General features: G+C 41.0%; 1 protein-coding gene across 1 annotated transcript in view; it reads left to right on the top strand.

Annotated features, from left to right (window-relative positions):
- Positions 1-669: 669 nt before the first annotated feature.
- MTNR1A (melatonin receptor 1A) overlaps positions 670-15,272 on the top strand; it is a 37,518-nt gene continuing 22,915 nt past the window's right edge. The window contains 1 exon segment of the mRNA XM_021694169.1: positions 670-895. Coding sequence (XP_021549844.1) covers positions 670-895 — 226 coding nt within the window.

Below are 15,272 nucleotides of genomic sequence, written 5' to 3'. Positions count from 1 at the left end.
CCTGCCCAGTAGACTCTTCTGTCATCTCAAGCTGACATTTCAAGTGTCCTCATTCTCCTTCTGATTACTTGGGGCAGCAACCAGGGGCATGCACAGAGGTTGAGGACAAGAACTTGGAATTTTTAAATTGGAAAATTTATTTTTATTTTAATTGAAATATAGTTGGCATACTAAAATTTTAAGGACAGCGTTCAAGAAATATCAAAAGAAGAGGAGCTTTTGGGGGAAGATTATGAAAAATCTGGCTGGCCTTTTCAGTCTATGGGGTAGGGGTAGGGCGGCGGGGGGCGGGGAGGGAATGATTTCCATTCCAGGAATGGTGCAATTCCTGAGAAAATTCCCTGATTTCTTTCACCTCTGGCTCGCCTGGACTCCCTGGCCGGCTAGAGCGCAGGCGGCGCACGGTGCAGGCACCCCGCACGGGGGTGCTGTCGGCACGGGCTGCGGGGATGCGAAGGGAGCCCCAAGGCCGAGAAGCCTCCAGGCACATGCCAGGTGTCACCGGGCGGGGCTGGGGCTGCAGGTGCAGAGTCCCGCCGCCCGGCAGGTGGCGGAGCGGGCAGGGCGGCGGCGAAGGAGCACTTGCAATGGGGAGTAGGCGCGGGGAGAGGTGCGGGGAGCCATAAGCCGTGGTGAAAGGGGTGGCTGGCGCTGCGCTCCGAGGGCGCGATGGACGGGCCGTGCGGTGCGCCGGGTGGGACCCCGAGGGGCAATGGCAGCGTGCTGCTCAATGCCTCTCAGTGGGCGCCCGGCGGCGGGGAGGGCGCGGGGCCGCGACCCTCGTGGGTGGCCTGCACGCTCGCCTTCATCCTCATCTTCACCATCGTGGTGGACATCCTGGGCAACCTCCTGGTTATCCTGTCCGTGTATCGGAACAAGAAGCTGAGGAACGCAGGTAGGGGCTCCCGGGGCCGGGCAGCCCCCAACGTTCACCCGGCGGCCGCCTCCCCCCCTTTCCGGGGCCACTTTCCAGAACACAACCCCCTCCTCAGCTGTCAATTAGCTTTTTCTAAAAAAGTGACTTCTTTCTTAAAAAAAACTGGGAACTTTGAGTTCTTTTTCCCACCAGAGGGAGAAGACTGTGAGTTTACTTTTCCTTTAACCTGCCTGTGTAAGTTTTTTTTTTCTTTCTCTCCCTCCTCCCTACCCCCCACAATGAAACTAGGAGTCTTAAGTCCCTAAGGGATAGAACACTTTGCCAGAGTCAGGTTCTCTTTATTTTAGGGGAAAACCTCACTATACAATGATCAATTTCTGAGGTTTATTGGCTTGAGAGATATCAGATACAGGTTGCAGAAAGTTCAAGAAGTCTTTCAAATCAGATCAGTGAACTTACCAACTGCTTGCTTTTGCATATAATTTTCCCCCCAACTTGGTTAAAATAGGAGAAAATAATCAAGCCTGTGAAATGAGAAGCTTTACTTTAGTTTTGTTGTCAGGAGTAGTTTTCAGTTTTTAGCGTGCAATTTAAAAGACTCCCAAGGCCCCTAAACATGATTATTACTCCTCCAAGTTAAACAAGTTTCCATTTTAAAAATAGAAATGCTACAGTAAAGAGTATATTTACCTATAATATACTACTAAAACTAATTTTGTGTTTGAATTAAACTTGCTTTATCCTCCAAGCAATGAATTGAAATTGGTTTCTCTTGGGTGGGAGGCCAGGGATGATTTTCCATAGGACACTGGATGTTCAGATCTTTAAGAGATGATTAGGTGCCTAGTTATTTAGAAGCTGACATTTTGGAGGTCGGGGCGACGAGGAGGAGGAACCATGCACTCGTATGTTTGTCAAAAGCATTATTTTTCTTCTAATAAGGTAGGTAGTTGATCAATGCTGTGATTTTTCTTTAGCTTTCTCCCAAGAGGGCCTCCCTTTTCATTTTAATGCTTGGGACAGTGAGTAGCTTAAGAAGTAACTTCATTGTCACCTGATAACATGAACTGAATTTGAGTTAGTCCATTTAATAACCTCATTTCATATATGATTGGCTTAAACTAGAGGAATTCTGCCTTCAAGAAGAAGCTCTTTGAAGAAACATAGGCAGTAAGCTCCTTGACAGTCTGTGTGATGAGTTTTTAAATCTGACACCAAAAGCCAAAACAACAAAAGCAAAAATAAAGAAGTGGGACTACATCAAACTAAAAAGTTTCTGCACAGGAAAGGAAACCATCCACAAAATGAAAAGGCAACCTGCTGAATGGGAGGAGATATTTGCAAATCATATTTGATAAGGGGCTAATATTTAAAATATATACAGAAATCACACACCTCAGCAGCAAAAAAAAAAAAAATCTGATTTAAAAATGGGCAGAAGATCTGAATAGACCTTTTTTTTGAGAGAGAGAGAGAGGGGAGAGAGTGAGCTTGAATGCGGGGAGGGGTGGAGGGAGAGAGAGAGAATCCTCAAGCAGACTCCCTGCTTGAGTGCAGAGGACTCAGGGGCTCAATCCCAGGACCCTGAGATCAGGACCCAAGCCGAAATCAAGAGTTGGCCACTCAACCAACTGAGCCACCGAGGCGCCCCTGAATAGACATTTTTTTTTTTTAAGACATCCAGATGGCCAACAGGTACATGACAAGATGCTCAACATCACTCATCATCAGGGAAATGCAAATCAAAACCATAATGAGCTATCACCTCACACCCATCAGATTGCTATTATCAAAAAGAAGAAATAACAAGTGTTGGTGAGGATGTGGAGAAAAGGGACCCCTATGCACTGTTGTAAATTGTTGGAATGCAAACTGCTGCAGCCACTGTGGAACAATATGGAGGTTCCTCAAAAAATTAAAAACAGGAGACTACCCTATGATCCAGGAATTCCACTTCTAGGTATTTATTCAAAGAAAACAAAAACACTATCTCAAAAAGATATCTGTACCCCCATGTTCACTGTAGCATTATTTACAATAGTCAAGATACAGAAACAGCCTAAGTGTCCATCAACAGTTGAATGGATAAAGAAAATGTTAATATTTATATATATATACACACACTCACATACATATATGAACACACACACATATACATACATATATAAAGAAGTTATATATATACATGAATGAAATCTTGCCATTTGTGACAACACAGATAGACCTTGAGGGCATTTTTATGCTAAGTGAAATCAGTCAGAGGGAGACCAATACCATATAATCTTAGATGTGGAATCTAAGAAATAAAAAATAGAAAAACAAGCTCATAGATATAGATTGATGAAATGGGTGAGTTGGTTTTGCTTTTGGTCTAGTTTAAACACATTGGGTGAAAAAAAGAAAAAGAAAAAGAAGGTATGAGAGAACATAGTGCTAGGAGCATGGTATAAGAATTATCTGTCTTGGGGCGCCTGGCTGTCTCAGTGGGTAGAGCATGCGACTATTGATCTTGGGGTTGTGAGTTCGAGCCCCATGATGAGGAGAGACTACTTAAAATCTTAAAAAAAAAAAAAAAAAAAAAAAGAATTATCTGTCTCATTCCCAGGAGCGAAGCTGTGGGGAAGGCCTGCTTTTTCATCATGGCTGATTTCTTGCCAGTCTCCACTGTACCTTCTATCTCTGGGGTCCGGGAGAGCTGGCTGTGTTATGACAGGTTAATCTGCTTTGCAATCTCCATGTTGCATTACCGCTTATTTTAATTCCTTAGATTAGGATTTGATAATAGGATTTTTGCTTTGACCTGTCTGATGCATTCCTTTGTTCCCTTGTCAAAACAAACAAAAAAGAGGCTCCTTCCCTTCTGGCACTAAAAGCAGTTTTCTGTGGGCCAGACACAGTTCTGAAGGCTATGTTAACTGAATTCTCGGGGAAGCCCTGTGGTGGGAAATGCCACTGTGAGCCTCTTCACAAAGGAGGAACTGAGGACACAGATTGGTCCTGCATCCCCTAAGTGGTGGAGCAGGGTAGAAAATACACAGAGCTTGCCCCTAGAGCTCATTCTGCTCTGTTAGTAGCAACAATTGCAGCACTTGGAAAGTTTGAATCTTGCAGGAACTTTCATTTTAAAAAAATATTCACATGCCCAAAATAATTCTACTTCTTCTGTTTTATGAAAAAGAATGATAAAAAGTGCACCTTCCACACTACTGTGTATTTTGTATTCTGTTATGTGTTAAGCAATTTTTCAGCAGGACAGTCTATAAAATGCCTTTCTGTAGCTAATGGGAGACTTGGAGTGAGCTTTAGTTTGTGAAGCTTTTGAACTTTCATATTTGTATAATTGGGACTTTTTATTCAGACGTACCACTGTTCCAATTCAAACCATGTGAGGCTTTCTAGAATGGATGGTAATTTGAAACAGGGAGAGAAATAGCTGATTCCAATGAGTTTTGGGATGGTTATCGAAAGTTCTTATGATTGTTCAATCCTTCCCTTTCAGTTAAATTATTGTGTTGGCATTAGGGATAAAAGATGCAAAGAAGAGAATAGAAGAAATGAGATAAGGAAATAAGAATGCTAAGTCATCTTAAGCTTTGAAATTTCTTTTGGAGATCTGGCATAATGGTAGATTATGGTTATATCCATAAATGGTTACTTATGCCCCCACCCTCCCTCAAGAGAGCATGTTGACATTCGACTCCCCAGAGAAGAAATTCAAAATGTTTAACAGCTGTATGTCAGGGACACTGGTCAATCAGAGAAGACAAGGCTTCAAATGCCCACCAGGCTCTTAGGTGATGGCAGAATGTCTGCTCCCTCCTGTCCAAATTTTGATACTAGAATTGATACCATATTTGCTCCTTCTGAGTAAATTTCATTGCAATAGTAATGGGAAGATTCCTGCACTGGAACATTAGGATTAATATCCTTGCTCTCTACTCTGTGATCTGAGAAATCAGTGATCCAAGCCTCTATTTTGCACATGTGTCAAATACAGAAAATATCTATTTTCTTAGCCTCGCACATATGGGAAAAGATACTTTGCATATGGAAAACGATGCATATTTTGAAAAGGACAAAGTAGGTAATGTTATGTGCTCTTTTTTCCTAGGTATACCTAACAAAGGTATATTAAAAAAAACTTTAATTATTTTTAAAGATTTTATTTATTTGTCAGAGAGAGAGAGAGAGAGCACAACCAGGGGGAGCAGAGGCAGAGGGAGAAGCAGGCTTCCCGCGGAGCAGGGAGCCCAATGCGGGACTCGATCCCAGGACCCTGGGACCATGACCCGAGCCGAAGGCAGACGCTTAACTGACTGAGCCACCCAGGTGTCCCAAAAACAACTTTAATTTTTTAAACAGATTTATTTATTTATTTTAGAGAGAGAGCCAGAGAGTGTGCGTGGGGAGGGGCAGAGGGAGAGGGAAAGAGAGAATCTCAAGCAGACTCCCCACTGAGCATGGAGCCTGAAGTGGGGCTGGACACAGGCCTCAATCCCAGGATCCTGAGATCATGACCTGAGCCGAAATCAGGAGTCAGACGCTTAACAGCCTGAGCCACCCAGGCGCTCCCAAACAACCTATTTTGTTGTTGTTGAAATCTGTTAAAAACAATTGAACTGTAGACTTATGATTTGTATACTTTTCTCTATGTACATCATGCTTAACTAAAACTTTTACTAAAAAAATAAAGCAGGAGTACAATAATATCTTGTCTATTCAAAATTCAATTATCTGGCAATCGAACCTATCTAGAATACAGCCAATAAATGAAAATAAGCAAAAATAACAGGCTTTCTCCCACAGCTGATGTGTTTGTAGAGTACCCTACAGAGTGAGGCTAGTGTCCAGATTGTCATAAATTAGGAGGATGACTGACACATTTAAAGGAACAGCACATGTAGCAAACAACATGGGTTGAAATAGACTCATTAAAAGGAGGTCTGAAAAACAAGCACAACCTTTGGGAGGCAAGTTGTAAAGCAAATAACTGCTCACCCTTAACTGCTCCTGAAAACACATAGTCCAATAATGTATTTATTAATTGTGATCCTGAGCATTCAAGGAAAGGTCCAGTCACATCCAGTGTGTTCTTTTTAAGAAGACAGGGCCATAAGATTTTAGAAAGTTACCTATCTAAAGTAGTTTATTATTTTTAAATCTGGTACGCAGTGGGGTAGACTCTCAGTATTGTAAAAAAAGAAAAGAAAATAAAAAGTTCCCCAGAATGACCATAAGACTGGAGCGTCAGCACTGTGTTACGTGCTTGATTGTGGCTCTTGTTAGCTGCAAAAATGCTTGCAATTGTTTCTTTCAGGCCTACACTGAATGTTCTCTCTCTCCATCCTGCATTTCTACTCAGAGAAGCTGCAAAGAGTATGGAGAGAACATGGACTTAGGGTCTCAGAGATCTGAAGGGATACCCCAGGGCTATTTTTAAGATGTTACAGTCTCAGCCATGCTTGCCTACTGAAAAAAGGCTGTTTTTAAATTGAGGCATAACACAGTCAAGTGCACAAAACAAAGACCCTGCTTGATGTATTTTTCCTTATGTATGTACACATGACCATCACTTCTGAGAAATGAAATGAGGCTGTTGGTAGATGGTAGTATTATTATTCACAACTTGAATAAGAACTTATGCCCAGTCTAAGTACTGGAAACCACCCATGTCCATTTTTCTCTTTTACCAACTGCAAGCAGATGGTTGTCTGTCTTGAACTTGGCTCTTTCTCTCTCTGTAGCCACTGCTCGATACTAAAGGAAGAGGCTCACTGCCTTCTCCATGACTCATGGCCACTCTCACCATCAGTTCACCAGTATAGCCTGGAGCCTGGAGTACTGGTGAACTGATGGTGAGAGTGGCCATGGGTCATGGAGTGCTGTGGAAGGGACAGAATAATACTACTACCATCTACCAACAGCCTCATTTCATTTCTCAGAAGTGATGGTCAACGTGTACATACATAAGGAAAAATACATCAAGCAGGGTCTTTGTTTTGTGCACTTGACTGGAACAAGGTCCCAGTGAATGTCTTCATAGCTGCCTTGACTGAGCCCATCACCATTCTTTTTTTTTTTTTTAGGATTTTATTTATTTATTTGCGAGAGAGAGAATGAGAGACAGAGAGCACGAGAGGGAAGAGGGTCAGAGGGAGAAGCAGACCCCCCGCTGAGCAGGGAGCCCAATGTGGGACTCGATCCTGGGACTCCAGGATCACGACCTGAGCTGAAGGCAGTCGCTTAACCAACTGAGCCACCCAGGCGCCCCCCATCACCATTCTGTTCACCGTATCCTGGCTTTCATTTTTTCTTTGCTCTCTTTCCTTCTTGTCCTTTGCCTTTTCTTTTCTTCTTCCCCATTGTTTCTTACTCCCTGTTCTTCAATACCTTTTAATCACCATCATTAGATTTGATCTCTTAGTAGAGGTCACATGTGTATGTTTCCTAATTGTGTCTATTGTGTATCAGCAAAAAAGATAGTCCCAAACTTACAAACATATTTTATTCTAGAAGTTCACTTATAAATGTCTTAAAGAATATATAATACGGTATTTGGCTTCAGTGCTGGATCAGAAAATTATTCAAACTAATAATATGGCTGACATAATACTTGGAATTGCTGGGTCACAGGACATTCATGAGCTCCTGAAATCAAGCTGCCTTGTTCTAAGTTCTGACCCTTTTGGGATCCTGTGAGAATGAGGAAGAGTGGTGTGGAAGGGACAGGTAGAAGCTTCCTTTCCTAACTTAGAAATGTCAGCACATAACTCAGGGGCAAGACATGATGATAGAGTGGGTTTAGCATCAGAGATGGGGTGGAAACAAGTATAAGTATACCCATTTGCTCAGAGTCGAGTGCTCCTGTGTTGGGGACAAACATACCAGATCCTCCAGGGAAGTGTGGGAGGAGTTTGTAGAGAGAATGGATCCAGAAACTGGACTCCAGGTCTTTACTGAATGGATTTGTGACTGCAGATAAATCATCATCTCCCTGGACTGTTTTCACATCAGTAAACTAATGGGGTTGGACAAAATCTGGAGTCCTTTTTGATTCTGGTATCCTTGTATTTACATGATTATTAAACTCAGTATGGAGTTGGAGATTAGAACTCAATGAAAGTGACTAGCAATAAGAACTGTGGGTACAATGACACAGACACATGCAGTGATGACAGACACCACAAACCTAGGAAATGGTGTGCACATGAAAGTGTGCCTCACTTGTCCTAAACTATCTGGGTCACTTGTCTCATATCTGCTAGAGAAGAAGACCTCTGCAGGAAAAGACATCTCGTTTCCCTGTTTTATTTCCCAAGAAATGTACACAAGTTTTAGAAATTTCCCATATAGTTCTCCCTTCTTGGAAGAGAATGAAGTAACCAACTACACAGAAGCAATGGGTTGGTCCTCTGGGACTTAGGCAGGTTTTTGTGAGTTTGGGTAGGATGAGGTGGGGACACTGATGATGAGCTGACATGTGGTGTGTGTGAGTGAACACTCCTCTTCGGGGGAGTGATCCTATGGTCAGATAGGCTCTTCTAGGCCTGCCCCTTCAAAATGTAACCACTCAGGAGGAACAGCCTAAATTGGCAGCCAGCCTGGCCATTCCGTTTGTGATGACAAACATCTAAAGAACATGGGGGGTTCATTCGAGTGAGCACGTCACTCTCACTTAGGTGTTCAAAAGTTTATGGAAGATAAGCCCTTCACCACATTATAAAATAAAGAATCAGACAATGTCTCCTGTAGAATCAATTCACGATGTCTCTATTGAGGTCCAAAGGTGACTAGTTACATGATTTACTGGTGATTTAAAAACCAGTGTTCTGTGGGATTGTTAAAGCCAAAAACATAAAACAAAATAAAATATCTGTATATGAACCAATTGCCCAAATCCCAAAAGAAAAAGAAAATGCGTTTTGGACAACACTATTAATAAGGCAGTTTATCCTTTCAGAAATCTTTCTTCATAAAGATTCATTTTGCATCCTATAGTCTCTTCTTACTGTAAGTAATGCTTTCCTGTGATTCACTTAATATCCATGGACATCAGATAAAAGGTAAATAGAATTGTAACAAAGGTCTCACTTCTGGGACATGGGCAATTAAAACAGATAGACAGTATTCCTCAACAATCTGCTCTGCTATATTAATTGAAAATCTTAACCTTTTGTGATAAAACTTAAGTCTTTTTTTTTAATTATTCTCGTCCATAACTGATTTTGCAAAAGCCACTGGTCATCTTTTGGTGAACATTTCCACTTAAAATTATGAGTATTTTGGGAGGGGTGCAGCAAGCTGGCAGAGGAGTAGGAGACCTGGACTTGGTCTGGTCTCAGGAATTTAGCTGGATAGGGATCAAACCATTCTGAACACTTACGAACTCAACAGGAGATCGAAGAAAAGAATAGCAACAACTCTCTGAACAGAAAAGCAACCACTTTCTGGAAGACAAAATGACAAGACGGAAAAAAATCACCTCAACAAAAAGAACAAGAGGTAGTACCGACTGCCAGGTACCTACTCAATATGGACATTAGTACGATGTCGGATCTAGAGTTCAGAATCATCACTTTAAAGATACTAGCTGGGCTTGAAAAAAGCATGGAAGTTATTAGAGAAACCCTTTCTGGAGAAATAAAAGAACTAAAAGCTAACCAAGTCGAAATCAAAAAGGCTATTAATGAGGTGCAATCAAATATGGGGGCACTAACTGCTAGGATAAATGAGGCAGAAGAGAGAATCAGTGATATAGAAGACCAAATGATGGAAAATAAAGAAGCAGAGAAAAAGAGAGATAAACAACTACTGGATCACGAGGGCAGAATTCGAGAGATAAGCGATACCATAAGACGAAACAACATTAAAATAATTGGGATCCCAGAAGAAGAAGAAAGAGAGAGAGGGGCAAAAGGTATATTGGAGCAAATCATAGCAGAGAACTTCCCTAATTTGGGGAAGGAAACAGGCATCAAATTCCAGGAAGCACAGAGAACCCCTCTCAAAATCAATAAAAATAGGTCAACACCCCGACATCTAATAGTAAAACTTACAAGTCTCAGAGACAAAGAGAACATCCTGAAAGCAGCTCAGGAGAAGAGATATGTAACCTACAATGGTAGAAGCATTAGACTGGCAACAGACTTAGCCACAGAGACCTGGCAGGCCAGAAAGGACTGGCAGGATATATTCAGAGCACTAAATGAGAAAAATATGCAGCCAAGAATACTATATCCAGCTAGGCTGTCATTGAAAATAGAAGGAGAGAGAAAAAGTTTCCAGGACAAACAAAAACTAAAGGAATTTGCAAACACAAAATCAGCCCTACAAGAAATATTGAAAGGGGTCCTCTAAGCAAAGAGAGAGCCTAAAAGCAACATAGACCAGAAAGGAACTCAGACAACATACAGTAACAGTCACCTTACAGGCAATACAATGGCACTAAATTCCTATCTTTCAATAGTTACCCTGAATGTAAATGGGCTAAATGCCCCAATCAAAAGACAAAGGCTATCAGATTGGATTAAAAAACAAGACCCATTGATATGCTGTCTGCAAGAGACTCATTTTAGACCCAAAGACACCCCCAGATTGAAAGTGAGGGGATGGAAAACCATTTACCATGCTAATGGACACCAAAAGAAAGCTGGGGTGGCAATCCTTGTATCAGACAAATTAGATCTTAAGCCAAAGACTGTAATAAGAGATGAGCAAGGACACTATATCCTACTTAAAGGATCTATCCAACAAGAAGATCTAACAATTGTAAATATCTATGCCCCTAAGATGGGAGCAGCCAATTCTATAAGGCAATTAATAACAAAAGCAACGAAACACATCGACAACAATACAATAATAGTGGGGGACTTTAACACCCCCCTCACTGAAATGGACAGATCATCTAAGCAAAAGATCCACAAAGAAATAAAGACTTTAAATGACACACTGGACCAAATGGACTTCACAGACATATTCAGAACATTCCATCCCAAAGCAACGGAATACACATTCTTCTCTAGTGCCCATAGAACATTCTCCAGAATTGATCACATTCTAGGTCATAAATCAGGTCTCAACCGGTACCAAAAGATTGGGATCATTCTCTGCCTATTTTCAGACCACAATGCTTTGAAACTAGAACTCAATCACAAGAGGAAAGTCAGAAAGAACTCAAATACATGGAGGCTAAAGAGCATCCTACTAAAAAATGAATGGGTCAGCCAGGAAATTAAAGAAGAATTAAAAAGATTCATGGAAACCAATGAAAATGAAAACACAACTATTCAAAATCTTTGGGATGCAGCAGAGGCAGTCCTAAGAGGAAAGTATAAAGCAATACAAGCCTTTCTCAAGAAACAAGAAAGTCTCAAATACACAACCTAACCCTACACCTAAAGGAGCTGGAGAAAGAACAGGAAATAAAGCCTAAACCCAGCAGGAGAAGAGAAATAATAAAGATCAGAGCAGAAATCAATGAAATAGAAACTAAAAGAACAGTAGAACAGATCAATGAAACTAGGAGCTGGTTCTTTGAAAGAATCAACAAGATTGATAAACCCCTGGCCAGACGTATCAAAAAGAAAAGAGGAATGACCCAAATCAACAAAATCATGAATGAAAGAGGAGAGGTCACAACCAACACCAAAGAAATACAAACAATTATAAGAACATATTATGAGCAACTCTATGCCAGCAAATTAGATAACCTGGAAGAAATGGATGCATTCCTAGAGATGTATCAACTACCAAAACTGAACCGGGAAGAAATAGAAAACCTCAACAGACCTATAACCACTAAGGAAATTGAAGCAGTCATCAAAAACCTCCCAACAAACAAAAGCCCAGGGCCAGATGGCTTCCTAGGGGAATTCTACCAAACATTTCAAGAAGAATTACTACCTATTCTTCTGAAACTGTTCCAAAAAATAGAAATGGAAGGAAAACTTCCAAACTTGTTTTATGAGGCCACCATTACCTTGATCCCCAAACCAGACAAAGATCCCATCAAAAAGGAGAATTACAGACCAATATCCCTGATGAACATGGATGCAAAAATTCTCACCAAAATACTAGCCAATAGGATCCAACAGTACATTAAAAGGATTATTCACCACGACCAAGTGGGATTTATCCCTGGGCTGCAAGGTTGGTTCAACATCCACAAATCAATCAATGGGATACAATACATTAACAAAAGAAAGAACAAGAATGATATGATCCTCTCAATAGATGCAGAAAAAGCATTTGACAAAGTACAGCATCCTTTCTTGATCAAAACTCTTCAGAGTATAGGGATAGAGGGTACATACCTCAATATCATAAAAGCATCTGTGAAAAACCTACAGCAAATATCATTCTCAAAGGGGAAAAACTGAGAGCTTTCCCCCTAAGGTCAGGAATGTGGCAGGGATGTCCACTATCACCACTGCTATTCAACATAGTATTAGAAGTTCTAGCCACAGCAATCAGACAACAAAAAGAAATCCAAGGCATCCAAATCAGCAAAGAAGTCAAACTCTCACTCTTTGCAGATGATATGATCCTTTATGTGGAAAACCCCAAAGACTCCACCCCAAAACTGCTAGAACTCATACAGGAATTCAGTCAAGTGGCAGGATATAAAATCAATGCACAGAAATCAGTGGCATTCCTATATACCAACAACAAGACAGAAGAAAGAGAAATTAAGGAGTCCATCCCATTTACAATTGCACCCAAAACCATAAAATACCTAGGAACAAAGAGGCAAAGGATCTGTACTCAGAAAACTATAAAATACTCATGAAAGAAATTGAGGAAGACACAAAGAAATGGAAAAACGTTCCATGCTCATGGATTGGAAGAACAAATATTGTGAAGATGTCAATGCTACCTAGAGCAATCTACACATTCAATGCAATTCCCATCAAAGTACCATCCACTTTTTTCAAAGAAATGGAACAAATAATCCTAAAATTTGTATGGAACCAGAAAAGACCCCACATAGCCAGAGGAATGTTGAAAAAGAAAAGCAAAGCTGGTGGCATCACAATTCCAGACTTCCAGCTCTATTACAAAGCTGTCATCATCAAGACAGTATGGTACTGGCACAAAAACAGACACATTGATCAATGGAACAGAATAGAGAGCCCAGAAATGGACCCTCAACTCTATGGTCAACTCATCTTTGACAAAGCAGGAAAGAATGTCCAATGGCAAAAAGACAGTCTCTTCAACAAATGGTGTTGGGAAAATTGGACAGCCGCATGCAGAAGAATGAAACTGGACCATTTCCTTATACCACACACAAAAATAGACTCCAAATGGTTGAAAGACCTCAATGTGAGACAGGAGTCCATCAAAATCCTAAAGGAGAACACAGGCAGCAACCTCTTTGACCTCAGCCGCAGCAACTTCTTCCTAGAAACATCACCAAAGGCAAGGGAAGCAAGGGCAAAAATGAACTCTTGGGACTTCATCAAGATAAAAAGCTTTTGCACAGCAAAAGAAACAGTCAACAAAACCAAAAGACAACTGACAGAATGGGAGAAGATATTTGCCAATGACATATCAGATAAAAGGCTAGTATCCAAAATCTATAAAGAACTTATCAAACGCAACACCCAAAGAACAAAGAATCCAATCAAGAAATGGGCAGAACACATGAACAGACATTTTTCCAAAGAAGACATCCAAATGGCCAACAGACACATAAAAAAGTGCTCAACATCGCTCGGCATCAGGGAAATCCAAATCAAAACCTCAATGAGATACCACCTCACACCAGTCATAATGGCTAAAATTAACAAGTCAGGAAATGACAGGTGTTGGCAGGGATGCGGAGAAAGGGGAACCCTCCTACACTGTTGGTGGGAATGCAAGCTGGCGCAGCCACTCTGGAAAACAGTATGGAGGTTCCTCAAAAAGTTGAAAATAGAGCTACCATACGACCCAGCAATTGCACTACTGGGTATTTACCCCAAAGATACAAATGTAGGGATCTGAAGGGGTAAGTGCACCCCGATGTTTATAGCCCCAATGTCCACAATAGCCAAACTGTGGAAAGAGCCAAGATGTCCATCGACAGATGAATGTATGAAGAAGTGTTATATATATACAATGGAATATTGTGCAGCCATCAAAAGGAATGAGATCTTGCCATTTGCAATGACGTGGATGGAACTGGAGGGTATTAATGCTGAGTGAAATAAGTCAATCAGAGAAAGACATGTATAATATGACCTCACTGATATGAGGAATTCTTAATCTCAGGAAACAAACTGAGGGTTGCTGGAGTGGGGGGTGGGGTGGGAGGGATGGGGTGACTGGGTGATAGACACTGGGAAGGGTATGTGCTCTGGTAAGCGCTGTAAATTGTACAAGACTGTTGAATCTCAGATCTGTACCTCTGAAACAAATAATGCAATATAGGTTAAGAAAAAAAAAAAGAAGAAGATTGCAGGAGGGGAAGAATGAAGGGGGGAAACCGGAGGGGGAGACGAACCATGAGAGACGACTGACTCTGAAAAACAAACTGAGGGTTCTAGAAGGGAGGGGAGTGGGAGGATGTGTTAGCCTGGTGATGGGCATTAAAGAGGGCATATTCTGCATGGAGCACTGGGTGTTATGCACAAACAATGAATCATGGAACACTACATCTAAAACTAATGATGTATGGTGATTAACATAACAATAAAAATTTTTTAAAAATTATGAGTATTTTATAGCACCCTTATCAACCTAACCCCAATTATTAAAGGAGTTTAATTTTTCAATCCTTCAATTTTATTTTAAAAATTTATTGATTTGTGGGCTCCTGGGTGGCTCAGTCGTTAAGCGGTTGCCTTCGGCTCAGGTCATGATCCCGGGGCCCTGGGCTTGAGCCCCGCGTCGGGCTCCCTGCTCAGCCGGAAACCTGCTTCTCCCTCTCCCACTCCCCCGCTTGTGTTCCCTCTCTCGTGTCTCTCTCTGTCAAATAAATAAAATCTTAAAAAAAAAAATTTATTGATTTGTGTTTGAAACATTTTTCAAACTTGAGAAAATTAAAGTAAGCAATTGGTGAAATTGTAGTTTGTGGTTTACTTTTCACAGACAACTATTTTGATCTGATTTCTGTAGATGAAGTAGAAAAATAACTTCTTATTTGGAATGTCTAGTGCTTTGTATTTATGTACACAGAGTGATTCTCAGTTTTCAAAGCATTTTCCCACATTATGTTTTATTCATCCTTATAAAAAACTCCTCAGGTAGATAAAAAAAACTAAAACCCCAAATTCACAGATAAATGATCAGTATTTCTTACTCCAGCACACAACCCAGTGTGAGAGTGGAAGGAGCACAGGAATTAAAATCAGACCCAGGCTGAGTCTTTCATATCTGCAATACCTTTATTTGTACTATGTGTGGGATCTAG

The sequence above is a fragment of the Neomonachus schauinslandi genome, chromosome 2, assembly GCF_002201575.2.
Source record: "Neomonachus schauinslandi chromosome 2, ASM220157v2, whole genome shotgun sequence".
Taxonomy (NCBI): domain Eukaryota; kingdom Metazoa; phylum Chordata; class Mammalia; order Carnivora; family Phocidae; genus Neomonachus; species Neomonachus schauinslandi.
The sequence above is the reverse complement of the archived record's forward strand: the minus strand, read 5'-3'. Positions and strand labels throughout refer to the sequence as shown.